This window comes from Delphinapterus leucas, chromosome 19, assembly GCF_059928025.1.
Source record: "Delphinapterus leucas isolate spDelLeu-1000000601 "Yukka" chromosome 19, BTC_Dleu_Yukka2, whole genome shotgun sequence".
Classification (NCBI taxonomy): Eukaryota; Metazoa; Chordata; class Mammalia; order Artiodactyla; family Monodontidae; genus Delphinapterus; species Delphinapterus leucas.
Window position 1 is genome coordinate 43,341,566 of NC_143147.1, and position 26,901 is coordinate 43,368,466.

Below are 26,901 nucleotides of genomic sequence, written 5' to 3' on the forward strand. Positions count from 1 at the left end.
TTTTAGGAGAGAATCCTTCTTGCCTCTTCCAACTTGTACAGGCATTCCTTAGCTTGTGGCTGTATAACTCCAATCTCTGCATCTGTCTTGGCCTTCTTCTCCTTCTTCCTCTGCCTTTCACTGATAAGAACAATTGTCATAGGATTTAGGGGCCATCCAAATAATCCAGGATGATATCTCAATTTAATTACATATGCAAAAACCCTTTTGCCATATAAGGTCACATTCGTTAAGTCCTTGGAGTTAGGATGTGGACATATCTTTTTGGGGACCACCAAAATTCACTACAGAAATCATTTATCATAAAATTATCATTTATCCAAAAAACTAAGTACCAAGAAAAAAATTAAATACCTGGAAATAAACTTTACAAAAAATATACAAGGTGTCTGTATAGAAAACAATAAAATATTATTGCTAGAAATTAAAGAAGACTCAGATGTTTGAAGGCACAGACTGTGTTCATGGATTAGAAGACTCAGTATTTCAAAGATATCCGTTCTCCACAAACAAATCTACAGATTCAGTGCACAATCCCAATAAAAATGCATACTCTGTATGTGTATGCTTGTGTGTGTATAACTTGATAAGCTGATTCTAGTATATGGAAGCACAAAGCACTAAAATAACCAAGACAGTCTTGAAGAAGAACAAAACATGAAGAATTGAGCTACCAGATATCATGATTTTATAAAGCAATGATACTTGAGACATTGTGATATTGGTGTGAGAAAAGGCAAATAGACCAATGAAATAAAATAGAGAGCCCAGAAACAGGTTCACATATGTATGAACACTTGATTTATAACAAAGATGACATTGCAGAGCAGTGGAAGACTGTTTTCTTGGTAAATTGTGCTGGGATAATTGAATAGCCATATGAAACTTGACACACCTACCTCTCACCACATAAAAATCAATTCCAGGTGGACTGCAGAATTAAATATGAAGGCAAAACAGAAAAGCAGACGCTAGAAGATAATAAACGTGAATATATTCATGACCTTGGTTTAGAGAAAAAGATCCTTGAATAGGACACAGAAAGCACTAACCATAAAAGAAAAGATAAGTTGTACATCATTAAAATTATGAACTTTGGTTTCATCAAAAGACATCACTAAGAAAGTAAAAGGCAAGCCTGGAGTAGATGTTTGTAACTCATATAACCAACAAAAAGGCTCAATCCAGAAAATACAAAGGACTCCTATAAGTCACTAAGAAAAAACAATTCAATAAAAAAATAGCTAATACTTAAATAGGCACATCACAGAAAGGATATCTAAATAGCCAATAATCATATGAAAAAGTGATCAGCCACACTGCTAATTAGGGAAATGCAAATTAAAATCACATTATGAAGACTTCCCTGGTGGCGCAGTGGTTAAGAATCCGCCTGCCAACACAGGGGACATGGGTTCGAGCCCTGGTCCAGGAAGATCCCACATGCCGTGGCAACTAAGCCCGTGCGCCACAACTACTGAGCCTGAGCTCTAGAACCTGTGCACCACAACTACTGAGCCCACGTGCCACAACTACTGAAGCCCACGGCCTACAGCCCTTGCTCCACAACAAGAGAAGCCACTGCAATGAGAAGCCCGCGCACCACAATGAAGAGTAGGCTGCACTCTCCGCAACTAGAGAAGACCACCTGCAGCAACGAAGACCCAAGGCAGCCAAAAATAAATAATTTTTTTAAAAACCCACATTACAATATCACTGCACACCCACCAGAATAGCTATCATTATTAAACAGGTTGACAGTGTTGGTAAGAATAATTGAGCAACGGGAAATCTCATACACTGCTGATGAGAGTGTACATTAATACGGCTACTTGTAAAAATAGTTTTCTAATTAAAGATAAGTAATTCCACTATTCCATTTTGTGTTTTTATGAAAACACAAAATAAAACCACTAAATGTCCATTAGTAGTAGAAAGGATAAGGAAGTTGAGGCATGGTCATATAATAGAATATTATACAGCAATGAAAATGAATGAATTTTTAGTTATACCCAACATAAATGAACCTCATAAACATAATGTGGGAAAGAAGCCAGACACAAAAGAAATACCAATAATATGATTCTATTTATAAATAAAAACTTTAAAGACAGGGAAAATGAAATTTACTGTTTATGCGTAGGGTATAAAATGATAAAGAAAAGCAAAGAGTTGATTACCATAAAATTGAGAACAACTGTTACCGTTAGGAGGAAGGAAGAATTTGTGATTGGGAGGAAGCAAGAGGAAGGCTTTGGAGTGCTGGCTGAATTGTTTCTTGACCTGACTGGTGATTACACAACTATTTGCTTTGTGTTAATTCTTTGAAATGTATATTTTCCCTCCTTTGAATCAGTAACTCCCGAGTTAAAGTGATTTTCTGACCATGTGAACGATGTTCTATGGAACATATTCTAAACAGGATTGTATGAGTGGACATCCTAGAGAATTAAGGGATATATTTGTGTCTTGGAATTTTGTTTGAGCACAGCTCCAACAGGTCCCATCAGCAAAAATAATTGGGGTGATTCATTTATTTCCCCATGTCTTTTTTAACGGAGCACTATCAGATTATATATTAAGAACACTGATGTAATTTTAATCTTTCTTAGAAAACATCTCTCTTCAGTTATCATGTATATGTTACATAAAGTGCTTGTAAGTGCTAAAGCATTATATATAGGTTTTTGTAATTATTGGACCATAAAGCCATATTGTCAGCTCGAAATTTTCACCTTTTAACCAGTTCCCTGTTTCCAGTTTCCTTCATGATCTAGCAGCTTCTTTGGGGAATGCCTAAAATTGATTTTACCATCTGTCCCAAGTCAACTCCCTTTTCCCATTATTCATGTGAAAGGCAACACCGTTCTTCCATGCTAAAGGTTAAAGGCTAGAAGTGTTCTTAGATTTTTTTCCCCCTTTTCTTCTAAAACCCTATATTCAGTATATCATTATGCCTTTTAATTTCTTCTTTCAAAATACTACTTGAATTTACCATTTTTCGTCATTTTCATTGCCACCTTCTTCTTTCAGACCCTTTGATCTCATGGTTGACTTACTTTGAAAGTATTTTTCTTCTACTCCCTTCTACAAGATAGAAAAAGAAGGGGAATAAGGCAAGGTAACATAGGCAAGAATATTCAGAGACTAAAGGGAGAAATAGTGTTGTGTTGACACAACAACTAAAGGGAAGTCAGTTTCAAAAAAAAAGTTAAGAAAGAAAGACGTGGTTACATAGGCCAGAGACATCAAAAAAAATGAAAACGGAGAAGCTGGGCTGTGTAACCAAGTAAAGAAATAGGGCAAGAACTTAGCACAGTTAGGTCAAGTGAGTTTTTTCAGATTAGAGAAAAAGTTGTTAGGAGAAGACAAAAGGAAAATTCCTGATGCAGTAAAGCCTGGAGCATTATCCCATTAGGAACTGAGCAGGTATGGGCCACAGGGCCCTGGGAGAAGTTACCTTCAAGAGGATGAAAATTGTGTGGGTTTAGAAGAGAAATACAGGAACTTCCCTGGTGACACAGTGGTTAAGAATCCGCCTGACAAGGCAGGGGACGCGGGTTCGAGCCCTGGTCCAGGAAGACCCCACATGCAGCAGAGCAATTAAGCCCGTACAACACAACTACTGAGCCCACGTGCCACAGCTACTGAAGCCCACGCACCTAGAGCCCATGCTCTGCAACAAGAGAAGCCACCACAATGAGAAGCCTGCGCACCGCAGTGAAAAGTAGCCCCCGCTCGCTGCAACTAGAGAAAGCCCACGCGCGGCAACGAAGACCCAATGCAGCCAAAAATAAATTAATTAATTTTTTTTAAAAAAGAAGAGAAATACACTGAGAAGAGTAAAGAAGTAGTTGCTTAAACGACCTCATTTATTTAGTAAAATAAGTCATCTACCAGGAGTTGGAGTGGAAGAAAAGTAGAAGTTTTAGAAAAGAAAAACTCATCTAAGTTTTTTGATTTTTAAAAAATAGTTCTGAACTCTGTCCACATTTCTGTGGGTCTTATAATAATATAACTACCAACACATGAAATGGGGTCTTAAAATCATGTACTTAGCTAATCTTAAGTGAATAACGGCTAAACAAAATACTTGAGGATCTGAAATAAGAGAGTCTTTTCACTTAGAAACTAGTGGGTTTATAAGTTGTTGGCTTAGCTCCTCTACTATATAAAGACCAAACTTAAAGAATTAAATGTCCAAGCGCTCATCAGCTTTTCTGAGTAATCCTGCAACTCCCAGCAACCTTTCTATTATACTGAACTTTTGTTTTAAGCCATCATTTCCAAGCTAATTCTGTGCAGTATCTCCATGTTAAGAAATGATAAAAATCTCCTTTAACATACTCAAAGCAAACGTTTTAAAAGTTTACCTTACTTTTATTCTATCGTGTAATTAAGAATATGATTTTTAATTTTTTTACATATGATTCAGTGTGTGTGAGAAATATTTATCAGAGAAAAACTACGCAGTTTGAAAATATTAAATGCTGAAAACCCAAGTTTAATAGATAGAGAGCAACTCTGAAATTGGCAATACCTCAACCTTTCAGTGATTCCACTTTGAATAACCATTCTCTTCATATTAATAAAAGATGGTCCTATAAATAAAGAGAAGTGTGATAGCGACTAAGTTGAAAATGGTAGTGATGCCTGTTTTTGGCAGTCTTAGAAGAATGAAAGGGAGGAATCAGAGGCCTATCTTCTCCGCTCTTTCTTCTCTTGTTTGTACATACAGATGAGGACAGAACTGTATTTCCTGTCATCTCAGAAGAATCGCCCCAGTCTTTTCGGAATGCCTCTGATTGTTCCGTGTACTGTGCATACCCGGAAGAAAGACCTGTATGACGCAGTTTGGATTCAAGTATCTCGATTAGCCAGCCCACTCCCACCTCAGGAAGCTAGTAATCATGCGCAAGACTGGTGAGTTTCAGGGCATCTTCCTAGATTTTTAGTTTCTAAATGTAGAAGAAGAATTTATGTGAATTCTGTGTGATTTATAGGACCCATTCCATGTCAGGTTAATCACTCCTTGAAGAACCATCCAGGGAACATACAGTTCAACCATTTGGTTTGGTCTTTTGAGTAGGAGAGACTGTACACCTTCCTTTCATCACCTAGACATTCCAGTGTCTAATAATCGTTGTATTCTCTGATCTCTTACCTAAATCTTTTCAGCTAGTATTTTATATGCTTCAGGTAATATCCTTGGCTTCTGTTACTACAAAAGTAGAGAGTATGAATTCACCAGGAAATTTGCATCATCTCAACCCTCTGAAATTCCAAATGGGAGCAGTATCTATACGTGCATATCTATACATGAACTCTGAAAAAGTCTTATGCTATAACAATGATTCAGTTGGATTATCTCCCTACCATGTCATTTTAACATGGAGTAATTTCATAAGTCTTGGTAAAGGAAATAAGCATCTTCTGTTTTTTTTTCCATTCCTCTTACCACTGTTCTATTGGATTAGTAAATGTATTTACTTCTAATAATCTTTGGGATTGTGTTGCCTTTTATATCTCATTTGAATTGAAGATCATTTTCTTGTTATCATGGTGCAAGTGGGAGTTCTGCTTCTGTGTTAACTGAGTAAAGAAATTATTTTTGCTGATAGGTTATTTGTTATGGTATGAGGGTCTTTTGATAATTAGGATACGGCTTAAGGTAAATAAATTTTAAAGGAAAAGTACAAATAATAGATAAGTGATTTAATTGATGAATGTTGTGTTTAGTAAAAATGACAATAGGGCAAGATTAAATTTGAAGTGAAAATCTAATTGAATTAAAAGGCTTCTAGATGAGGACTTTTCCCAGGGCTTGCTAATGAATCAGATATGGAGTATGAGGGGAGGAGGAATCCAAGATAGATTTTCAGCCTGAACAATTGTGAATGCTGGTACCATTTAATGAAATGAGGAAGACTGGAGAAGGAGTAGGTTTTGGCAAGCAATGATAGGAATCAAGCTAAATTCAAGATCTGTGTTATATTTTCAAGTGGGAGATAGACTTAAGGTCTTCCCAGGAGGTATAAATATAGGTATCATCAGCAAATAGTTGGTATTTAAAGCCCTGAGACCAGTTGATATTATTTAGATAGTAAGAGAGAAGATGCCTAAGATCTAATTCCTGATGCATTCCAGCATTTAGAGGCTGAATAATGGAGGGAGAGACAACAAAGGAGATTCAGAAGGAACAGCCAGTGAAGTAAGAAGAAAACCAGGAGCGAGTAGTGTCCCGGAAGTTAAGTGAAGATAGTGTTTAAGGGAGCACTGATCAGATTAAGAGAAGGACTGGGAATTGACCACTGGATTTGATAAAATGGCAGCCTTTGGTGACCTTGCAAAAGCTGTTTTAGTGGAGTGGTGTAGATGAAGGCACAGAGGTTAGGGCTTCCCTGGTGGCGCAGTGGTTGAGAGTCCGCCTGCCGATGCAGGGGACACGGGTTCGTGGCCCGGTCCAGGAGGATCCCACATGCCGCAGAGCGGCTGGGCCCGTGGGCCATGGCTGCTGAGCCTGGGCGTCCGGAGCCTGTGCTCTGCAGCGGGAGAGGCCACAACAGTGAGAGGCCCGCATACCGCCAAAAAAAAGACACAGAGGTTAGAGTAGGTTAAAGACAAGATGGTCCTACAGACATTAAAAGAATAATGAGAGCTTATCTTTTAGAGATAACACAGTGAAATATTTATGGATGAAAATGATAAAATGCCTCTGATTTTCTTCAAAAGTATCTAGTGAGTCACAGTAGCCAAGAGGTGGAAACAACCCAGAAGTCCATCAACAGATGAATGGATAAACCAAATGTGGTATATACATACAGTGGAGTATTATTCAGCCATAAAAAGGAATGGAGTTCTGATACATACTACAACATGGATGAGCCTTGAAGACATTACACTCAGTGAAATAAGCTAGACACAAAAGGACAAATATTTGTATGATTCCACTTTTATGAGGTGTATCTCGAATAGGCAAGTTTATAGACAGAAAGTAGATTAGAGGTTAACAAGGTCTGCGGGGAGGGGAATTTATTATTGCTTAACGGGTAGAGTTTCTGTTTGAGAAGATAAAAAGGTTCTGGAGCTGGGTGGTAGTGATAATTGCACAACATTGTGAATGTACCTAATGCCTCCGAGTTGTACACTTAAAATGATTAAATGGTAAATTTTATGTATATTGTACCACATTTTAAAAAAATGGAATAAAAGAATCTAGTGGGGCTAGGTAAGGGTATAGATGAAATAAGAGTGGCCAAGAGTTGATGCTTAATTGTAGTTGGGTGCTGTTCATTGTACAGTTCTCTACTTTTCTGAGTATTTATGTCAATAAATTTGAAAATTTAGATTAAATGGACAAATTCCTGGAACTGAGGATCCATGCAGAAGATGGTTAGTTTGAGGGACAGTGGATAAGGAGGAAAGTGAGGATTTGAGGGCAGTGATTGGAGCTTTATGTTGGGTCAAAGAATTGTTAGAGTAGTGATACTTGAATAAGTGATCCAAGAAGATAGGAGATGTTTGTTTCAAAGTAGGATGTTTGGAATTGAGATTTTTGGAGATGGTAAAGTCCTTATCATGGCTTCATTACCTTCAGCAGCCATGTAATAGCCACTATCAATTGACAAGATCTAGAATATGACCATTGGAGAGGGTAGATCAATATAGAATGGAGATTATTGTTGGAAGAGAGAAGGCCGAGGAGTTGTTAGGTAAGTTACATTGAAGTCACCAAGAGTATGATGGAAGTGACAGAGAGAAAAACAGTGAACTGCGTTCTAAAATCTTTAGTGAATAAAGAAAAAATGTCCCTACCAAGGAGGAATAGCAAGCAGGTGGCATAATTCAGTAGCAGATGCTACATAGAAACCAGAATTTTACCAGAAGTGGTAAAGAGGAGTAAGGAGGAGACCCATATCACCTTCAGGTTCTGGGGTGTATGAGAAGAAAGCTAACACTTAAGAGGTGAACTGGAAGCGGAGTCCTCAGGAAAGCCAGGTTTCCGTTAGAGCAAAAAAGTAAAGAAACTTTTTAGAAGAGGGTGCTTCACAGTTCTCTGCCAGAGTGCTACCTGGTTGTTTTGTCCCTTTATCTTTCTTTGGATTCCTCACTTACCATTGACCTGGTTTTCATTGACATGATACTGGGCAGCATGGGCTATCAATAGTCATTCAATCAACAAGTTATGCGGAAAGCTGGGAACTGCTGTGACAGGCATGATACTCACTGTTGCCCTTACAGTGAGTCCTTATCATGGTTTTATTACCTTGAGCAGCCATGCAATAGCCACTACAAATTGCCAAATGATCCATAAAGTATATTGCTCTTATGTTATAGTCATTGCATTGCTTCTTATTGGGGCAAGGATGAATAAATTTTTTTAAAGTTGGAGAACTCACAAAGCTATCTTGCAGTTAAGACATTACCCTAAAAATGTTACGTAGCTTATAGCTTTAGATAGTTAAGGCAAAGAAAGGGGGTATCTGTCATGTACCACATCAGGGATTCTCATTAAAGAAGCTTCTAAATATATAGTCAACTCCTCTAATACCATTATGACCTTTCAGCTTTCTGTGGCGTGTCAGTGTTCTTGTCATGGAAGAGGTCTGGTTTAATGTGAATTAAATCTCTTGATAGAATTAGGGCTGAAGGATAATTAGCATTTGATTTCATGATTAGCTTATTTTTATGAAATTTACGTGAACCACATGGACTCGCTCAGAGACATCTGGCAGTCTGCTGTGTCTCCCCCTCTATAAGCAGGGAGCCCTGAGTGTGGTTGTACAGGGCTGCAGTTAATGGGTTAGGATAACCAGCATTGAGCTGTCAATGTGAACATACTGCTCTGACAGATGCCCCTTTCTAGGGTTAGTTCAAGAGAAGATGAAAGAGACCTCAACTAAGAAATGTTTCTTATACTCTTTGGTTTATGTTCTGTTTCAGTGATGACAGTATGGGTTATCAGTATCCATTCACTCTACGAGTTGTGCAGAAAGATGGGAACTCCTGTGCTTGGTGCCCATGGTATAGGTAAAGTGACCTTCTGCAAAAGAAAAATTTTAGAATTGCAGCTTCAGATATTATACCCGTTTCATAAGGTTTCCAGTTTTTAGAAGTAATAATGAATAATGAAAAGCTTGAAATAAACTTAGGAATTCTTCATTCATCTCTTCCCTGTGAGGTCTATAGCTAAGTTTTGCTCTTGAGATTTAGCTGGTTTTGTAAACTCTACAATCCTCATCAAATTCATAGTTTATGACTAACATTTATCATTCTATACCTTCTGCTCCTTAGATATAAATCAGTTTAGCAATTCTGAGCCCAGTAAGACATAGTCTATTCACTAGACCTTGCTGGAAGTCTATTTTTGGTTTTTAGAAGAGTTATGGAGATTGATTGGCCATTACTGTCCCAGCTTGGAAAATGCCTGAGTACTGAAGTCAGCCTTCAGAGAACTGTAACAGCTTTAGCAAACTGAGTCTGTATAGGCCTTGGAACCATGGCCTTTGTCATGGTTCCCTCCCCCACCCCATAAATTTTTATATATATTTATTTAATGTGCCATTTTACAAACAAGGAAATAGGCATGGTTATGCCAGATAAATTGTCCTACCTCCAAGCATTTAATAACTAAATTTAGAATTTCTTGAGGGTGTATGGTCTCAGATAGCCAATTTCCATATCATTTATTTGCCATAAAGTCCGCATATTCATGTGGATTTACAAATGGTTATCAAGTACCTTGAAAAACCAAAGATTTGAGAAGTGATAAGCAGGATTCCCTGAAATAATAATAATTACTAGTACATATTCATGCATTTATCAGTCTGAAGTTAGAAGCCCATGACAAATTGGGATGCCCAAGAAGGAAAGTAGAGAAGTAGAAAGGGGGACTTCCCTGGTGGCATAGTGGTTAGGAGTTCGCCTGCCAATGCAGGGGACATGGGTTTGAGCCCTGGTCCAAGAAGATCCCACATGCCGCACGGCAGCTAAGCCTGTGCGCCACAACTACTGAGTCTGTGCGCTCTAGAGCCCGCAAGCCACAACTACTGAGCCCATGTGCCACAACTACTGAAGCCCGTGCGCCTAGGACCCATGCTCCACAACAAGAGACGCCACTGCAGTAAGAAGCCCGCGCATTGCAGTGAAGAGTAGCCCCCCCCAACGCAATTAGAGAAAGCCCGCAGGCAGCAACAAAGACCCAACGCAGCCATAAATAAATAAATAAATAAATAAATAAATAAACAAACAAACAAATTTATTTTTTAAAAAAAGAAAAGAAGTAGAAAGGGAGAGTTTTGGGGGTTTTTTTGTGTTGTTTGGCCACGCCCCACAGCTTGCAGGATCTTAGTTCCCCTACCAGGGATTCAACCCAGGCCGTGGCCGTGAAAGCGACAAGTCCTAACCACTGGACCTCCAGGGAATTCCCGGGGAGAATGTTTCTGATAAAGAAAATTTGGATTCCTTCATAATTACTCTTTCCTCAGTAGATCTTTTTTCCCCCTTTAGATTTTGCAGGGGCTGTAAAATTGATTGTGGGGAAGACAGAGCTTTCATTGGAAATGCCTATATTGCTGTGGATTGGGACCCCACAGCCCTTCACCTCCGCTATCAAACATCACAGGAAAGGGTAAGTACTCAAAGCCATCGTAAGATGGTGGTTTTCCTATGTAAAATTTTTCCCAGCTTAACTGTATCATGCCATTTCTATTTTCAGACAGTTTAAAAACAGCTAGAAAAACATTCATTGGCATTCTCTGTGGCACTTAAATATATTAACATGATTCTGTGGATGTTTCAGTTTTCCCACTTGTAGAGTTAATTGTATTGGAGCATTGAATTTCAAAAATGTTAATAATAAGTAAATCTTGAAACAAAACTTTGGGCGTAATTAAGAAGTTATATTCTCTGGCCATGACATATCAAGCGTGCCAGTCTCTCTGCCTGTTTATTAATTATTATTGAAGCTGCAGCATTTGGTAACCACTATTACTTAGCTCAAGTGCATTCCAGGGCTATAGCTGCTACCTTTAATGGGCATAGTGATCAAAAAATTAGAGAAAGAACTGAATGTTTCAAGACACCTAAGAGTACATCTCCATGCCTGTTCTTCACACTTAGCCTTCCTCTACTGCCACACTGGCTGGAGCAGTTTTTAAACTTTGAAAATGTAACTTCCAAAAGAATACTACCTCCACATCTAAAAATGTTTGCCAAATATTGTTTGAAGGGTAGATTGACTAGATAGCTTGTGCATAGAGATGTGAAGAATCTGGTGGAGGTGTAAAAGCAACAGAATCAAAGGAGTTGTTTTAGTCACAGGAAGAGTAGTAGTGGCTTTTGCATTTATATGATTCTTGATGGAAATTTCCTTCACTGTTTCTTAAGGCATTCCCTTTAGATAAGTTAGTAACGAAAATTAACTTTTCTTTTTTTTTTTTTTTTTTTTAAGTATAGTTGACTTACAATGTTGTGTTTCTGGTGTACAGCAAAGTGATTCTGTTATACATACATATATATTCTTTTTTATATTCTTTTCCATTATGGTTTATTACAGGTTACTGATTATAGTTCCCTGTGCTATATAATAGGATCTTGTTGTTTATCCATTCACATATATAATGCACGTATAATAGTTCTCGTCTGCTAATCCCAAACTCCCAATCCAACCCTCCCCGACCCCTTGGCAACCACAAGTCTGTTCTCTATGGACTTTTCTGTCTTTTTGTGCTATTGAGGAGTGGGGGAACTCCCAGTTCCAGACCAGATTCCCTATTTGGATCCCTAAATATGCCCCCACACACCCTAAGGCTCTCACTAGCCAAGGATGAGTACTATTTGTGGATACTTGGCCAAATGAAAGATCATTGGGCTAAAGGTAGCTGAAGAGAAGTAGATGTTTTGGCAGATTATGCTCACTGTAGCAAGGTAAGTCAATAACCTCAACCATGGTTACTTCAAAGAGGGAAAATTTTAGCAATTGAAAGAAAGATTCTTAAATCTTCATCAGCACAAAATCCAACAGGACATTATTGTGACAAGATACTCCTGTCAAAGATGAAAAATTATTTGGCTGTAAATCTCTTTCCCTTTTTAACAAACCCAGTGTGCAATCTGAAAAACTCTGGAGGACATCCTGCTTTATAGGAAGAGGGACCTACGTGACCTGTTAAATCTCATCCCACTTCCATTTTCAGTGATGCTCTTAGGATACCATGGAAACCAAGCTGCTATTGAGATATCCTTCCTTTCTGGGGAATGGGGCCACATGACTAATTTCTTCCTACATGTGGTTTCTGCATGTGCTTGGAGAGTCACGTAGACAAAGGAGATTCAAAATTGAGATTGTTGCCTGTATGTTTTATGGTTTTTATTCCAGTAATTCCCCTTTTAAGAATTTATCCTAGGGAAATACTCTGTGATTTGCTGACAGATTTCATCATAGCATTTGTTAGAATAGTAAAAAATTAGAAGCAACTTGTATTTGTCCCACATTAGAGGCATGTGGTATAGAAATTGGATAAAATATTATGCAGCCATTGAAAATGCTGACTACCAGGAGTTTTTCCCGACATACCTAGAGAGATGCTTATGATGTCTTGTAAAGTTTTTTATAAAGCAAGATATAAAATTGAAAAAAAAGATATAAAATTGCATACACTGAAAAATCTCTTCATATAAAAAAAAGGGCAGAAGAAAATCTGCCAATATTTTGACAGTTTGCCTTTATATTAAGAGTATAAAAGGTTTCCTGCCTTTTTACATTTTTCACTGCTTTCCAGAATTTCTACATGAATGTTTTATTTGGTAAGGAGGGAAAAATATAGGCAATTGTGCTTATTCTTTTTACTTTTCCCGTTTGGACCTCATATTCCTTAGTAAAAAATTAAACTAGATAACTTCTCAGATCTCCCTCTTTTTCTGATAGTCTTATAATGTATGAAAGCTTACTATTTCATTCCTTTATGTTTTGGGCTAAGGATGAGCTTTCAAGCAACTTAGATTTAAAAAAAAAAAAGGAAGAGGGTGCCAATAATAATTTAGACTATTTGAATAATTGTAGAGGATCTGGGAATGGATCCCAAGAGGTAAAGGGAATCTTTGTCATTTAGGGAAATTTTATTAATAAATAAAAATTATTTTTGTCCACAGATATGTTTTTCATCCATCTCCTTCCTCCCTGTCTCCATCCAGCTCTATAGCCTGTGTGTTCTATAGAAAATATAGTCAATAAAAATCAACATTCTTTACTTACTATAATTTGTGGTTGGCCATAAAGCATCCCTGGTAGAGATAATAATACAGATAATGTTTAACTGGCTGTGAGAAAAGAGACAGTACTATATTTAATACACCTCTTTTTCTACTCTGATTCTAACCACCATGATACAGCAAGTTTCCTTTTGAAGCATGTCAGTTTTTCCCTTGGATGACCAGCCCTAAAAATGATGAGAGTTAGTATCAGAAAAGAAGTCAAGGTCAAGCCAGATTTTCCTTCCGGAAAAAAAGAGATTTCCTCTAAGCTCCCCTTTTTAAATAAGCTTTTTAGAAATGGATGGTGATGCAATGCTAAAACTCTTCATTGCATAATCAACCCCAACCTTGATAGTTTATAAAAACATTTGACGGCCTGTGACTCAGCCATCTTCTCACGTAGGGAAAAAGTCACACCTGAAAACCTGTTCTAAACTGTGAGCTCAGGAAGGAAAACTTGAGGGAAATTGCCTCAGGCAGAGAGAACCAATTCACCTCCGGAAGGGAGGAGTAATAAGTGGAGTGCGGGACCTGTATGTGACCTTTGTCAAAAAGAGAGGCATTCATTGTCGTACATGTTGTCCCGGCCCCACCCTGCGATGTGATCCCTGTGGAGTCTCACGGCCATTCATAGTCATGCTATGTATGCCTCACCTGCCATGGTTCTTGATTGCTTAGTAAGTGGCAGCCAAGAATTGGAGAGGGAAAAATCCTTCCTTTCTGTTGCATTCTAGGCCCCTCCTTGTCTCCTTCCTCCTGATTCCCACGCCACCTCCAACATACATCCTTGCACATCTACCCCCCTTTGCTCTCTCCTTCCTCATATTTACCTCCTCCTTGCTTCAAAGCCTAGCATGCTGGTTAACAGGAACCACAGAGGTTTGGGCAGGTATTAGGGGTCTTCTCAGCAAACTCAGGCTTTTTTGGGCTTGCTGTTCCTTTTATTGCCATCTCAGATAGAAAGGCGCCAAGAGGCAGGAGACAGATAACAATACACATGGTATTTTGATAACTCTGCGTTATGTGGCATCAATATGCAAATGAGTTGTAGCCTGTGAGTTTTAATGCCCTGGGGCTTGTCCTCTTAAGGTGAGCTTTTCTGTATCCTTTCTTATTTAATCCAGATCTGGCATCTGTGTTTCAGTGATATTATTTCTCCTAGCCTCTGTAAAGCCTGCAGCATACTAATAATGTTCTGTGTCCCTGTTAAAAAATAAATGGCCTGGGCTTCCCTGGTGGTGCAGTGGTTGAGAGTCCGCCTGCCGATGCAGAGGACACGGGTTCGTGCCCCGGTCCGGGAGGATCCCACATGCCGCGGAGCGGCTGGGCCCGTGGGCCATGGCCGCTGGGCCTGCGTGTCCGGAGCCTGTGCTCCGCAACGGGAGAGGCCACAGCAGTGAGAGGCCTGCGTACCACAAATACATAAATAAATAAATGGCCTAATCTCAACACCCTGGCTTGAGAGCCAGTCCACATGTAAGCTGTTTTAGGATTTCAAATTGTAAAATAAACAGGCAATTCCTTGTTTGTTTTTGTTTTTGTCATTTGGAAGCATGCAGAAAATTTTCCCAAAAAGCTATGGTCATATAAATAGAAATTTGATCAAGGATGTTATTGATGTTATATTTGTGAATAAATGTACAAATGCCCTATTTGCTCAGACTCTAGTTTGGGTTGTATTTTTTTCCTCATGTAAAGTAAATGAGGTTGAGTCACCTAGAGGATGATGCATAGCAGGTGACCATTTTAAACCCCCTCCCTCCCACCTACCCCTTCTCCCGTTCCTCCTGTCCCCTCCACCTGCAGGTTGTAGATGAGCACGAGAGTGTGGAGCAGAGTCGGCGAGCACAAGCTGAGCCCATCAACCTGGACAGCTGCCTGCGTGCTTTCACCAGTGAGGAGGAGCTAGGGGAAAATGAGATGTATTACTGCTCCAAGTGTAAGACCCACTGCTTGGCAACCAAGAAGCTAGATCTCTGGAGGCTCCCCCCCATTCTGGTATGTTACAGTCCCACCTCTGAGAGAGCAAGAGTCTAGCTTGATGGAAAGAAGTGGGGAACAAATAAGAGTTTTTGAGAATAAGACCCTTCCTGCAGCAGTGTTTAAAACACATTTGCTGTTGCACACAGAGATGAATTGTACTACAGATATTTGCTAGTTTTGTATCCTAAAGAGCATACAGCCTAGAAGGGGAGAGAAGTCATATAGACCAGTAACTGCATTAAGTGCAATATACGAGAAGTGCCACGAGTGGTACAACCTGGTGAATTTGAACTTCAGGAAAAGGTGAAAGCACTCCTGGCTCTAGGGAGAGAGGAAGCTTTAGGCTTGTGCTTTATGGACTACAGAAGAGAACAGAGGCTGAACCTCCAGTCCCGCTGTGCTTCATCACATGGCCACAACACGCTGCTGAATTAAATGTGAAGGCACAAGTGCACTGGGGCTTACATATTCTTTCTGATTTGATGTACTTCTGCCTTCTCCATTCATGGATTAGGAGACTCACCTGTTGCTTGTCAAGAAAGTTTGAGGTGTCAGTTCTTCCTATTCATTTAAGAAAGTTTTTTCCTTAAGGGAGGAAATCATATCAAATGTGAGGCACTGGTGTATTTTAACCAGACCTTGTGTGTATTTTTTTATTCATATCTTCTTCCTACCACTCTGTGAGACTGTGAATGTAGACCAGAACAACTTCCCAGGGGAGGGTGCACAAGAAATTACTAATGCTGATTAGCTAGCTCCAGGGATGGGAAGCAGAGCACAGGGACAGGCTTGGGAGCAGGTAGGTGGGAAGGGGGAAGTTTTGTTTTTTTTTAATTGAGGTATAGTTAACATGGAATTAAATTCATAGATTTTAAATGTCTAGTTTGATGAGTTTGACAGTTATATATACTCATGTAACCATCACATAAAACATATCATGAAGTATTGGCATTTGTAAAACTATTGTTTTTGAGGTCTTTAAAGAATAATGAGGAGTAGATGTTATATTGAGAGCTTGGTGGGCTTCTGTTAAATCCACACACCAGCATCCCCCTTAGAAAGGGGTTCTCTTTATATAAACAGTAAATTATTAAGCATTTAGGGTAGAGGGAGCCACCCAAATATCTGTGCCCACAGTAGAGAGCATAATAACACTGCTTAAGGCTAGAGGAATTCATTGCTCTTGAAAAGAAAAAGAGAAGGGAGATTCTTATGCTCTTCGGGACAGTGAAGCTCCGTGGTAGCAACCAAAGGATGTGGTAAGAAGGAAGAGGCCTCCTATTGGAGACTGGGTAAGTTTCATCTGTAAAAAACGCCTCCATTTTTCTTCAAAACATTCAGTATATAATATTCTATCCTCATGAGTGTGTTTATGAATGGATCTTCTATGATATTGGAGAGAGGTAAAGGTCAGCATGTGTCACAAGCCCAGAGAACATGCAAGTATAGGCTCCTAGGATATTGAAGGAAATTAGGAGGGTTACCATGTTAGTCATATAGCTAACGGGCAGTGGCCTGACCGTTAACTATGTTACATAATAAAATATATTCTTCTGGGGGAAAAAAAGTTATGTTATATTTTTGGAACATTTACGTGTATTAGACTTGGGGATTTTTAATGTGTATTTTGTATCTTCAGAACTCTTTAATGCAAGTGTTTTCTATTCTTCTCCAGATTATTCATCTTAAACGATTTCAATTTGTAAATGGACGATGGATAAAATCACAGAAAATTGTTAAATTTCCTCGTGAGAGTTTTGACCCTAGTGCTTTTTTGGTGCCGAGAGACCCAGCTCTCTGTCAGCGTAAACCACTCACACCCCAGGGGGACGACCTCTCTGAGCCCAGGGTTCTGGCAGGCGAGGTGAAGAAAATGGATGCTCAGAACTCAGCTGGGGAAGACAACATGCTCCTGAGCAAGAGCCCATCCTCACTCAGCGCGAACGTCATCAGTAGCCCTAAAGGTGAGGAGGCCTGGGGGACTTCACAGAGCCCAGACATCACTCTGCAAGGGGCTCTCCAGGCATCCCTCTAGGCTGCGTGTTTCCCTGTTTTGCGCTCTGGAGCAACAGCTTGGTTGTACAAGGAACCTGTCTGAAATGTGACTTTTAGCAAGAAGTACAGCCTCGTTAAATCTATTTTCTCATTCATAAAATGAAGATAATACTAAGTTCACAGAGTGAGAAATTGATACATCAAGAGTAAAGCACTTTAGGACCCCCTGGGTCCAGTTGTTAAGACTTAGCGCTTCCAGTGCAGCAGGCACGGGTTCAGTCCCTGGTCAGGGAACTAAGATCCCACATGCCATACTGCGTAGCCAAAAAAAACAAACAAAACATTTAAAAAAAGAAAAAGAGTAAAGAACTTTACATAGAGCCTGACATTTGGTGATCATGAATGATAGTTGTCATCCTTGTTCCCTTACAGCAGGGGTTCTCAATATATAGTCTGAGAACCCCTAGAGAGTCCCTGAGACCCCTTCTGGAGGATCAGAACTGTTTTCATAAAAATACTAAGTATTTGGGGGTTCCCTTGTGATCCAGTTGTTAGAACTCAGCGCTTTCTCTGCTGTGGCCCAAGGTTCAATCCCTGGTCAGGAAACTAAGATTCCACAAGCCACGCAGCAAGGCAACAAAAAAAGAAAAAGGAAGGGGCTTCCCTGGTGGCACAGTGGTTGAGAGTCCGCCTGCCGATGCAGGGGACACGGGTTCGTGCCCCAGTCCAGGAGGATCCTACATGCCGCAGAGCGGCTGGGCCCGTGAGCCATGGCCGCTGAGCCTGCGCATCCGGAGCCTGTGCTCCGCAGCGGGAGAGGCCACAACGGTGAGAGGCCCGCATATCACAAAAAAAAAAAAGAAAAAGGAAAAAATACTAAGTATTTGCCTTTCCACTCTCATTCTCTCACAAGCGGAGCCAGAGCCAACAATACGTGTGATATTGTCAGTGAAATATATGCTTGTGTGGGACTTCCCTGGTGGTGCAGGGGACACGGGTTTGAGCCCTGGTCCGGGAAGATCCCACATGCCAAGGAGCAGCTAAGCCCGTGCACCACAACTACTGAACCTGCACTCTAGAGCCCGAGAGCCAAAGTTACTGAGCCCGCACGCCACAACTACTGAAGCCCGCGTGCCTAGAGCCTGTGCTCCGCAACAAGAGAAGCCACCGCAATAAGAAGCCAGCACACCGCAAAGAAGAGTAGCTCCTGCTTACAGCAACTAGAGAAAGCCTGCGTGCAGCAACAAAGACCCAATGCAGCCAAAAATTAATTAATTAATTAATTTAAAAAAGAAAGAAAAATATATGCTTGTATATTGTGTTTTTCAAATTCCTCAGTTTTAATTTCTAGTATGGTAAATATTGATAGATAGAACTTACATAAACAAAAGTTCTAGAGGTCCTCAACAATTTTTAAGGGTATATAAGGGGGTGGGGAGCTATTTATGGCCCGCTACTTTACAGGATTGTTGTGAGAGGTAGAGATAATAGAGTTCCCAATATCATGCCTAGCAATAGTAAGTGCTTAATAATTGGTGATCGTATTTTTTAATCTAATTTTACAAAGAAGAAGAATATGTATTTGTAAGACTCCTTAGTCTAATATTGTTTTGAACTGAATCTGTCCTAAATCATCTTTCTGCTATTTGCTAAGTCTGTACTTAGTTGTACTTCACATTTTCAGGACATTGCTGCCTTGAGGGGTTTGGTGTTGAGGAAGACAAGAATGTAACTTACTGTCCACATAATAGGAATAAAGAGTAGCCAGTCAGGACGCCCCTGTCTTTCCCTTTATGTGTACGCTTGTGAAGTTGACTTCATAGTTAGCATTTGGTGGCTGGTTTAACTTGTGGCATTTGGATTTATCTTTTCTTCCCTTTCACAGGTTCACCTTCTTCATCAAGAAAAAGTGGAACCAGCTGTCCCTCCAGCAAAAACAGCAGCCCTAACAGCAGCCCTCGGACTATAGGGAGGAGCAAAGGGAGGCTCCGGCTACCCCAGATCGGCAGCAAAAATAAACTGTCAAGTAGCAAGGAGAACTTGGATGCCAGCAAAGAGAACGGGGCTGGGCAAGTTTGTGAGCTGGCTGATGCCTTGAGCCGAGGGCACATGCTGGGGGGCAGCCAGCCTGAGCTGGTCACCCCACAGGACCATGAAGTAGCTTTGGCCAATGGCTTCCTTTATGAGCATGAGGCATGTGGCAATGGCTACAGCAATGGTCAGTTTGAAAACCACAGTGAAGAAGACAGCACCGATGACCAAAGAGAAGATATTCATGTTAAGCCTATTTATAATCTATATGCAATTTCGGTAAGTGGTTTGTCATATGTATTCAGAATGATCTGCACTTTCAGTGGTTTGTTTGCTCATCTTCATTCATTCATTCATTCATTCATCATTGTTTCAGGGCCTGCTTATTTGCTGGGCATTGAGCTTGGTGATAGACAAAGTTAGCAGTAGATACCTTGGCCTTTTGGGTAGAATCCAAGATGCTCGCAGTGTAATAAAGGGAACAGTCGTGTAATCATTATAACCGGAATCACAGGTTCAAGTCATTCACAATTGTGTGTTTCTAAGGAGTTTTTGCTTTCCAAAAATAATTACAACAATAAAATGGTAAGATTCAGAGTTTTAAAATTTTCAGTTTTCCTCTTTGATTTGTTTTTGGAAGAAGGAAAACACTTTTTTTTCCCGAAAGTGTTTTCCTGATTGGATCCTAGTACTGTGCCCTGTCAACTACTAATATACCTCCACTTTCTTCTCTCTTACAGTGCCATTCAGGAATTCTGGGCGGGGGCCATTACGTCACTTATGCCAAAAACCCAAACAGCAGGTGGTACTGTTACAATGACAGCAGCTGTAAGGTAAATATCCCCAATCTTTGAATAAAAGAAACAAATGTCAACAGAACTGGAGGACATTTGTTGAAATAATGGACTTTCTCCTGAATAGGAAATGGTAATTGCTATTAGAATCAGGAAAAAAGAAAAAAAAAATTCCTCGAAGGGAGAATCAGTTTATAGATGCCTTCAGTATAAAGGAATAAAAGTGATATGCAGGGAATTCCCTGGCCCTCCGGTGGTTGGGACTCGATGCCTTCACTGCGAGGCCCCGGGTTTGATCCCTGGTTGGGGTGGGGGGTTATGCAGAGCAGAGAACGAAAACAATGAAGAGGAAGAAGGTATTGGTTATCAGAAAGATTTCTTATCTTTTGAGCTAGTAGAATTTGATGGGTTGTTTTGTTTCATTTTTGTCATCCTTTTGACTTGTCTATGGTATGAATATTTTCCCCAAAAAATCAAACATTGAAAATAATGGGTCTTATATTTTAGGGGCAGGTATGAGACAGCCAAGATATTAAGCTGATTGGAAGCAATCAGGTTTAGTAATTAAAGAGGGTTGGTCCTCCCTTCCCTGGTGAGGATTAAGAGCCAGCATAGTGATGGCTTTTTAGTTAAAGCCTTTCTTGCTCCTTCAGGAACTTCACCCTGATGAAATTGACACCGACTCTGCCTACATTCTTTTCTATGAGCAGCAGGGGATAGACTATGCACAATTTCTGCCAAAGATTGACGGCAAAAAGATGGCAGACACAAGCAGCATGGACGAAGACTTTGAGTCTGATTACAAAAAGTACTGTGTGTTACAGTAAAGCTACCACTCTGGCTGCTAGACAGGCTGGTGATGAGGGAGATGACTCCCTGTAGCTGACATAGGGCAAAAACGTCACTGAAAGGCAAGCTAAATGTGTAGTTATTTTATCCTGTGACCCTGAAGCACAAAATAAAAATCCTAATTAAAATAGCAGTTAACATAACAGTAGTAATAATTTTGTTTGGAAGTGTCTCACTCGAGCTCCCTGGTAGAGAACTTTCAGGCAGAGCCCACCATTAGCCTGTAAACAAAAGGGTTTGGCACCAGCCACCTGGGACCAAATAAGAACTAAGTTGTGCTTGTCCAGATATGAACAAACATGTAGCAAGTATAGTTTACCAATAATCATAACAAAATACTAAGAATTTCCTTGGAGTCAAAGTAAAACAAAAAATTGTAGTGTTGTCTGGGGACGACATGACATGCTACCTCCTTTTTCCTGAAGTTTTATTCCACTGTAGTGACTGACACAATGGAGAAAGCAAGATCACAAAGGCGTGCGAAGGATTTTTGCAGCATGGGCACAGATTTTTCAATTTACTTTTTAAACCATTTTCCCACTCTTTCTATGTCTTTATTGCTTTTTGTTTTTGTTGTTGTGTTTGTGTTTGAGACACAACCAATCACTGGTGGTAGCAGAGGCATATATAAGTGGTAAGTCTGAAAGGGAGACTCTCTTAAGAGTTGCGTGCCTTCTACCCAGGGCCTTGGTTGGGAGACCCTGCAGGAAAAAAAAAAAAAAAAAAGCATCCTGGGAGATCCAGCTAAAATAAAATAACCCTCCAGATAGAGGCGGCCTACTCTGAGGATACTTCAAGAGCCCTCAAAAATGTTTACCACCACTGCTGAGTGTGGGAGGGGAGTTGCCAAAATTTGCACCATCTTTACATGCACTGTTGCACAGAGAGCTTCTGAGAGGGAAAGTGGCAACAAAGCTAAATGGTATTTTACAATTAGTGGTTGTTTGTTCTTTGTTTCTTTGTTTTGCACTTTAAAGAAAGAATACGTGCAAATGAACTTTTCAGAACTTGTTCATATTTGATGGCTATAAGGGCTATAAATTAACTTAATTGGGGTATTTTCCCTCATCATATTAAATTTAACAACAAAACACATCCCAAACATTGATAGTGTATAAGTATTTTTAATGAAATTGGTGGTTTTAGGAAGTAAACTTTTGTTTGCATGTCCATATACTTTTTTTATTTTGGTGTTTGTCCTTTTTATTTTTTATTTTTTTACATTTCACAGTAGTGGTCATCAAAAGTTATGTTTCTTTGCTCACTTCATTTTTTCCTTCAATAATTCAAGACTGGAACAAAAGTATATAAATGTTATTTATTTCAGGCAACATTTTTTCCCTGTGTTGTTTTTAAATATGTATTCGAAGTAAATATTTCACTTTTTTTTCAGTCTTTTTTTATTCATCTGGACCTTGGAAGCTGATTCTCATTAATTGTCACATTCCATTACCCTTCCTTCCTCACAGATAGTAGGTACCAATGTAATTAAGCATTTGTGTTCTGATATCTGAGGTCGGTTGCTATCCAGTTCTCCTCAGAGCATTTGGAAAGGTTGTCATAAATGGCTATCTAAGTTGAAACCCTATTCAGAAGAAGACTATAATTGCAGGTAGGAAGGAGTGGCCTAAATGGTATAATGTGATAAAGTCAGACAAAATGCAGACTTTATAGTTTCATGATTTTCAGTGTATAAAATCTGTCCATTCCTAACTGGACAAGTCCCACGAAAAAGTGGAAGATTTTAAAGAATTTCCTTACAGATGTTTTATTTAAGCAGGTAGCACAATCTACTAATGTTGTTTGATCTGTGTTGGTTATATTGGTTGTAATTAATTTTTTTAATTCATGATTAGCAGAAAATTTATTAAATTAACTAACTACATTCACTTTGTAAATTACTGTATAAAACTTGTTGACAATGCACTGACTTTAGAAAGATGTTAATGTACATAAATAGAGTGTAAATAAAATAGTGTTGATGTACTGAAATATGAACTGTATAAAAAAGTATTGGTAATTGTATATGGAGTGTAACTGTTTATCTGTAACTATTATCCAAACAAATTAAATACTGTGGATGCATCTATGTGCTGTTTTTCCTCTATACAAGTAAACACAAAAAAGTCAAATTCTTTAGCCTTCCTCTCTGTGACCCTGTTTTAATTCTCCTAACTTGAATAATACCTACCTGACGTACAGAGTTGGAGGTTCTGTCTCTGAGGGAATGCAAGCTGTGTTGAAGGTAGAACAAGATACCTGCAGTGACCGGATAAATTGATTTAAATTTGGCCCACATCCCTGTTAGGAAATTGCTTCGAAGGCGTTGAAGGGGTTGAGGGGAAGGGTGGCTTGCTGGTTTGGAACTGAGAATTGATGAAGGAGGTTTCGCAGTAGTTTTCCTGCAGATTAAGAGATAAGGTGAAGAAGAGGCCGACTTCTTATTTGTATAATGCCTTGAGATGATCCTGGATTTCTAGGGGGCTCTGAGAAACCAGGGATATCCCTGGTTGTCGTTCTGGGAGATCTCCAGGGAGGCACTTGACAGTGTTGAGAAGAGTCGAAGATTTAGAGTTATGGGTCCTTCACATTCAATCCTTTCTATTTACCTTTAAAATCAGAATACCTAGCTCTGGGACTTATATTAAGTAAATGAAGTATATAAATGCCTGACACAGTTTCTTGGGAAGTGCTCAATGAATGTGAAATCCTACCCCCATGAGATCAGTCCTATACAAGGAGGTTTTTGTATTCCCTTGCCGTACTGACACTAAAAGAATTTGATAGCTCTCTGCTCACATTCTCCAAAAAACAGGAATACACATTAAAAATGTATAGAATGAAACATGTTGAATCAGCAGCAATAGTAGCTTGTTTAAGGAAACGAACAAACAGAAAAAGGATCAGAAAAGTCATCAGAAATGAAGCACGGCTTCCAAAGTGCAGTCTGTGTCTCTGGCTTTTTAAAAGACAGCCTTGAATATCTTCATCTTTGTATCTCAAACATTGTTCCTGGCACATGGAAGGTAAATAATATATAAAGTAAATAATATTTTAGTGGGAAAAAAAAAGACAATCTTGAAAAGAAACAACATATAGAGATGGGCGGGCATTTTATTTCTGGTTCCTGAATGGCCCTGTAAATTGAGAGTGGTCATCAGCCTCTCTGGCTAAGGCAGTTCAACATGGAATCTCCCTTCCACTTGGTGGCATTGCTCACTTATGGGTTCTTTTCTTAGTTGTAGATACCATTGAATTGGAGCAAGTAGATGAATTGCCACATTTTCTCCAACTATTTTAAAGGTTGACTATAGAATTTTACTAGGCTAGAGCCAGAATGTGCAGCTTAGGGAACAGAGATCCCAGCTTTCCTTGATGATGTACCACCAGGTTTCTTAGGATTGAAATCAGAAGGTCAGAAACACGCCTACATCTATGATCAGAGACCCATACATGATAGAGCAATAAAAAGAGGCTGACTTTAGGTTTGCCAAACTTCCTACCAGTGGAAAGCAAGGTAGTAAATAAGAGTGCAGGAGTTGCAAACTCAGAGACCTATAGGGACCAGGTTGGGAACAGAGTGTAACAGAAGCTGGTCCAGCTGTGGATGAGAATGGGGAATAGCGGTGAGTTGTAGGGCACACATCCTTCTAAAGGCTCCATTTGTTGCCATGCAGGAATGCGGGCCCCAGTGTTAGACCAAACCTTTTTTTTTCCCCCTAAGGAGAAGCCAGAAATCCAGATATACAAAATATCCAATTTAGACATGTTGGCAGGTTTGTTTTTTCGTTTTTAAACATTGTACTGTCCAAGTAAAACATATTTGCAAGCCAGATACTAGCCACCACTTTTATGCCCTCTGGTGAGTAGAAAGGTCATGGACTTGGAGAGATTCTAGGTCTTGCTATATATTACAGCAACCGTGCACTAAAACAAGTTCTTTAGACCCTCAGATTTCTCATGCCCAATGAGAATACCACTTTACTTCAAAGGATTATTATAAGGAATAGATAATGAATGTAAATAGGCACAGGCCCTGACACCTATTGGGTACTCAAATAATAGTATTCTTTCCCCACTTAGAGAAGCAGAACACAGGTATAACATAACAATAATGTTATGTTCAAGTTCATTACCAGTCAAGAAGCATACAGCTAATGACATATGAGCACATTCTAGGTACAGAGCTCTGTGCTAGATTCTCTGGGGGCAGCTGTTCCCAACCTGGCAATTCATGAGCACCATCAAAATCAACTAGGAGCTTGTTAAATGTGCTGATTCCAGAGTCCCACCCACATTGTCATATTACATCTGTGCTCTGTGCCTATTGACGCCCAGGTTTATGAGATCATCTTCTCCCAAGCAGTCCAAGAATCTGCATTTTTTAATATAAATTTATTTATTTATTTCTGGCTGTGTTGGGTCCTCTTTGCCGTGCGCAGGCTTTCTCTAGTTGGGGCGAGCAGGGGCTACTCTTGGTTGCGGTGCGCAGGCTTCTCATTGCGGTGGCTTCTCGTTGCAGAGCGTGGGCTCTAGGCACGTGGGCTTCAGTAGTTGTGGCTTGCGGGCTCTAGAGCACAGGCTCAGTAGTTGTGGCGCACGGGTTTAGTTGCTCCGCGGCATGTGGGATCTTCCTGGACCAGGGCTCGAACCTGTGTCCCCTGCATTGGCAGGTGGATTCTTAACCACTGCGCCACCAGGGAAGCCCCAGAATCTGCATTTTAATAAGTTCCTCAGGGGAGATTCTTTTGTAGCCAGTTGGCACTGTCCTGCAGATTGGTCATTTATGGAAACCACTGGTCCAGGGAATGAATCATTACTTCTGGTCTAATTAGGGAAAGATGATATGCATATGCATACACCTAAGGAGGGTTGGTAGGTATAATTGTCTCTGATGACGTGCTAACTGAGGACGTTAGACAGTAGCTATTGACAGAGCACTTAGGGAAAACCATACGGGAAAGGGAAGTGAGCAGCGCCATGAAGCTAGACCAGGATTTTCTTGTCAGAAGTGTGCAGAGCAGTGTAGTGGTCTGAACAGCAAAGGGAGCCGAGGTGGTGCGTTCCAGAGGCTGTGGAGGCCGTTTGAGGTGAGCTGAAGGTGCACGAGGGGCATATAGTAGAAGATAACAAGCAGGAGAAGCATGTTGGAAAGGCCTGAGAAGGTCAGACCTGCTCTCATAAAAGTGTTTCACATTGCCAAGTATTTTGGTATGGTTGCAAAACATTTTCCCATGGTTTTCATTAAGTACACACTAATCTGAGACCACTTAGTTATAAACAAATCTGTGCTTTCTGTAACTTAACTTTCTCTTTTTCAAATACACAATCCACTTCTGAAATTTCTCTTGATAATGAACTTTGGACTTTACCACAAGCCCAAGAGGAATGCAGGTGGAAACAAGGCTTCAAGTGCTCCAAGAAGATCAAAGGAAGTAGAGGAAAAAAGAAAGAAGGAAACAGGCAGGAAATGGGAGGAAAACTAGAAGGGCTGTGGAAAAAGAGAAGGAAGGCAAGCCAGAGAAAGGAGCCCACCTAGTGTGGCCCCAAGAACGGAGGAGAGGAGGGCCAGGAGGGAGAATGGGCTGGTGGCCGTGTGCAAGATCCTTGGAGGCCCCAGGGGCGGGCGTCTTCAGTTCTTCATGGCGGGAACCTCTGCAGTGATGGTAAACCCCAGTGCTCACTGGGGTTATAGAGAGGGGGCCTTCTGTATTGGGGATCAGCAGGGAGCCCCCCAGGATGGATCAGGAGATGCCCATGGTCAGCAGGGCTGCTCCAGCCCCTAGTTCATGGCCGTCATCTTAGGTGACCCCACAGAAAGCAATATTGCTCTGATTCTTGCAGAACAGTATGACTTTGGGGTAGGTCACTTGTCTCCCCTGCACCTCCGTTCCACTGTGAATCATGAAGGGTTTGCCTGATGTCAGTGGTCTTAAACGTTTATTTTGAAACCACATTGGGGCAGGACCCTTTCCTCCAATTGTATTATTTTTAT

The 26,901-nt window shown here is 40.1% G+C and overlaps 1 protein-coding gene across 3 annotated transcripts in view; it reads left to right on the plus strand.

Moving 5' to 3' along the window:
• Positions 1-22,993, plus strand: part of USP32 (ubiquitin specific peptidase 32) — a 205,304-nt gene extending 182,311 nt beyond the window's left edge. For all 3 annotated transcript variants that reach the window (XM_022552654.3, XM_022552655.2, XM_089900979.1), the window contains exons 27-34: positions 4,739-4,923; positions 8,944-9,030; positions 10,510-10,630; positions 15,061-15,252; positions 16,913-17,201; positions 19,118-19,542; positions 20,004-20,096; positions 20,711-22,993. In XM_022552654.3, the coding sequence (XP_022408362.2) occupies positions 4,739-4,923; positions 8,944-9,030; positions 10,510-10,630; positions 15,061-15,252; positions 16,913-17,201; positions 19,118-19,542; positions 20,004-20,096; positions 20,711-20,884 (1,566 nt within the window). In that variant the 3' untranslated portion in view covers positions 20,885-22,993. The remainder of the gene's footprint in view (positions 1-4,738; positions 4,924-8,943; positions 9,031-10,509; positions 10,631-15,060; positions 15,253-16,912; positions 17,202-19,117; positions 19,543-20,003; positions 20,097-20,710) is intronic.
• The last annotated feature ends 3,908 nt before the right edge of the window (positions 22,994-26,901 follow it).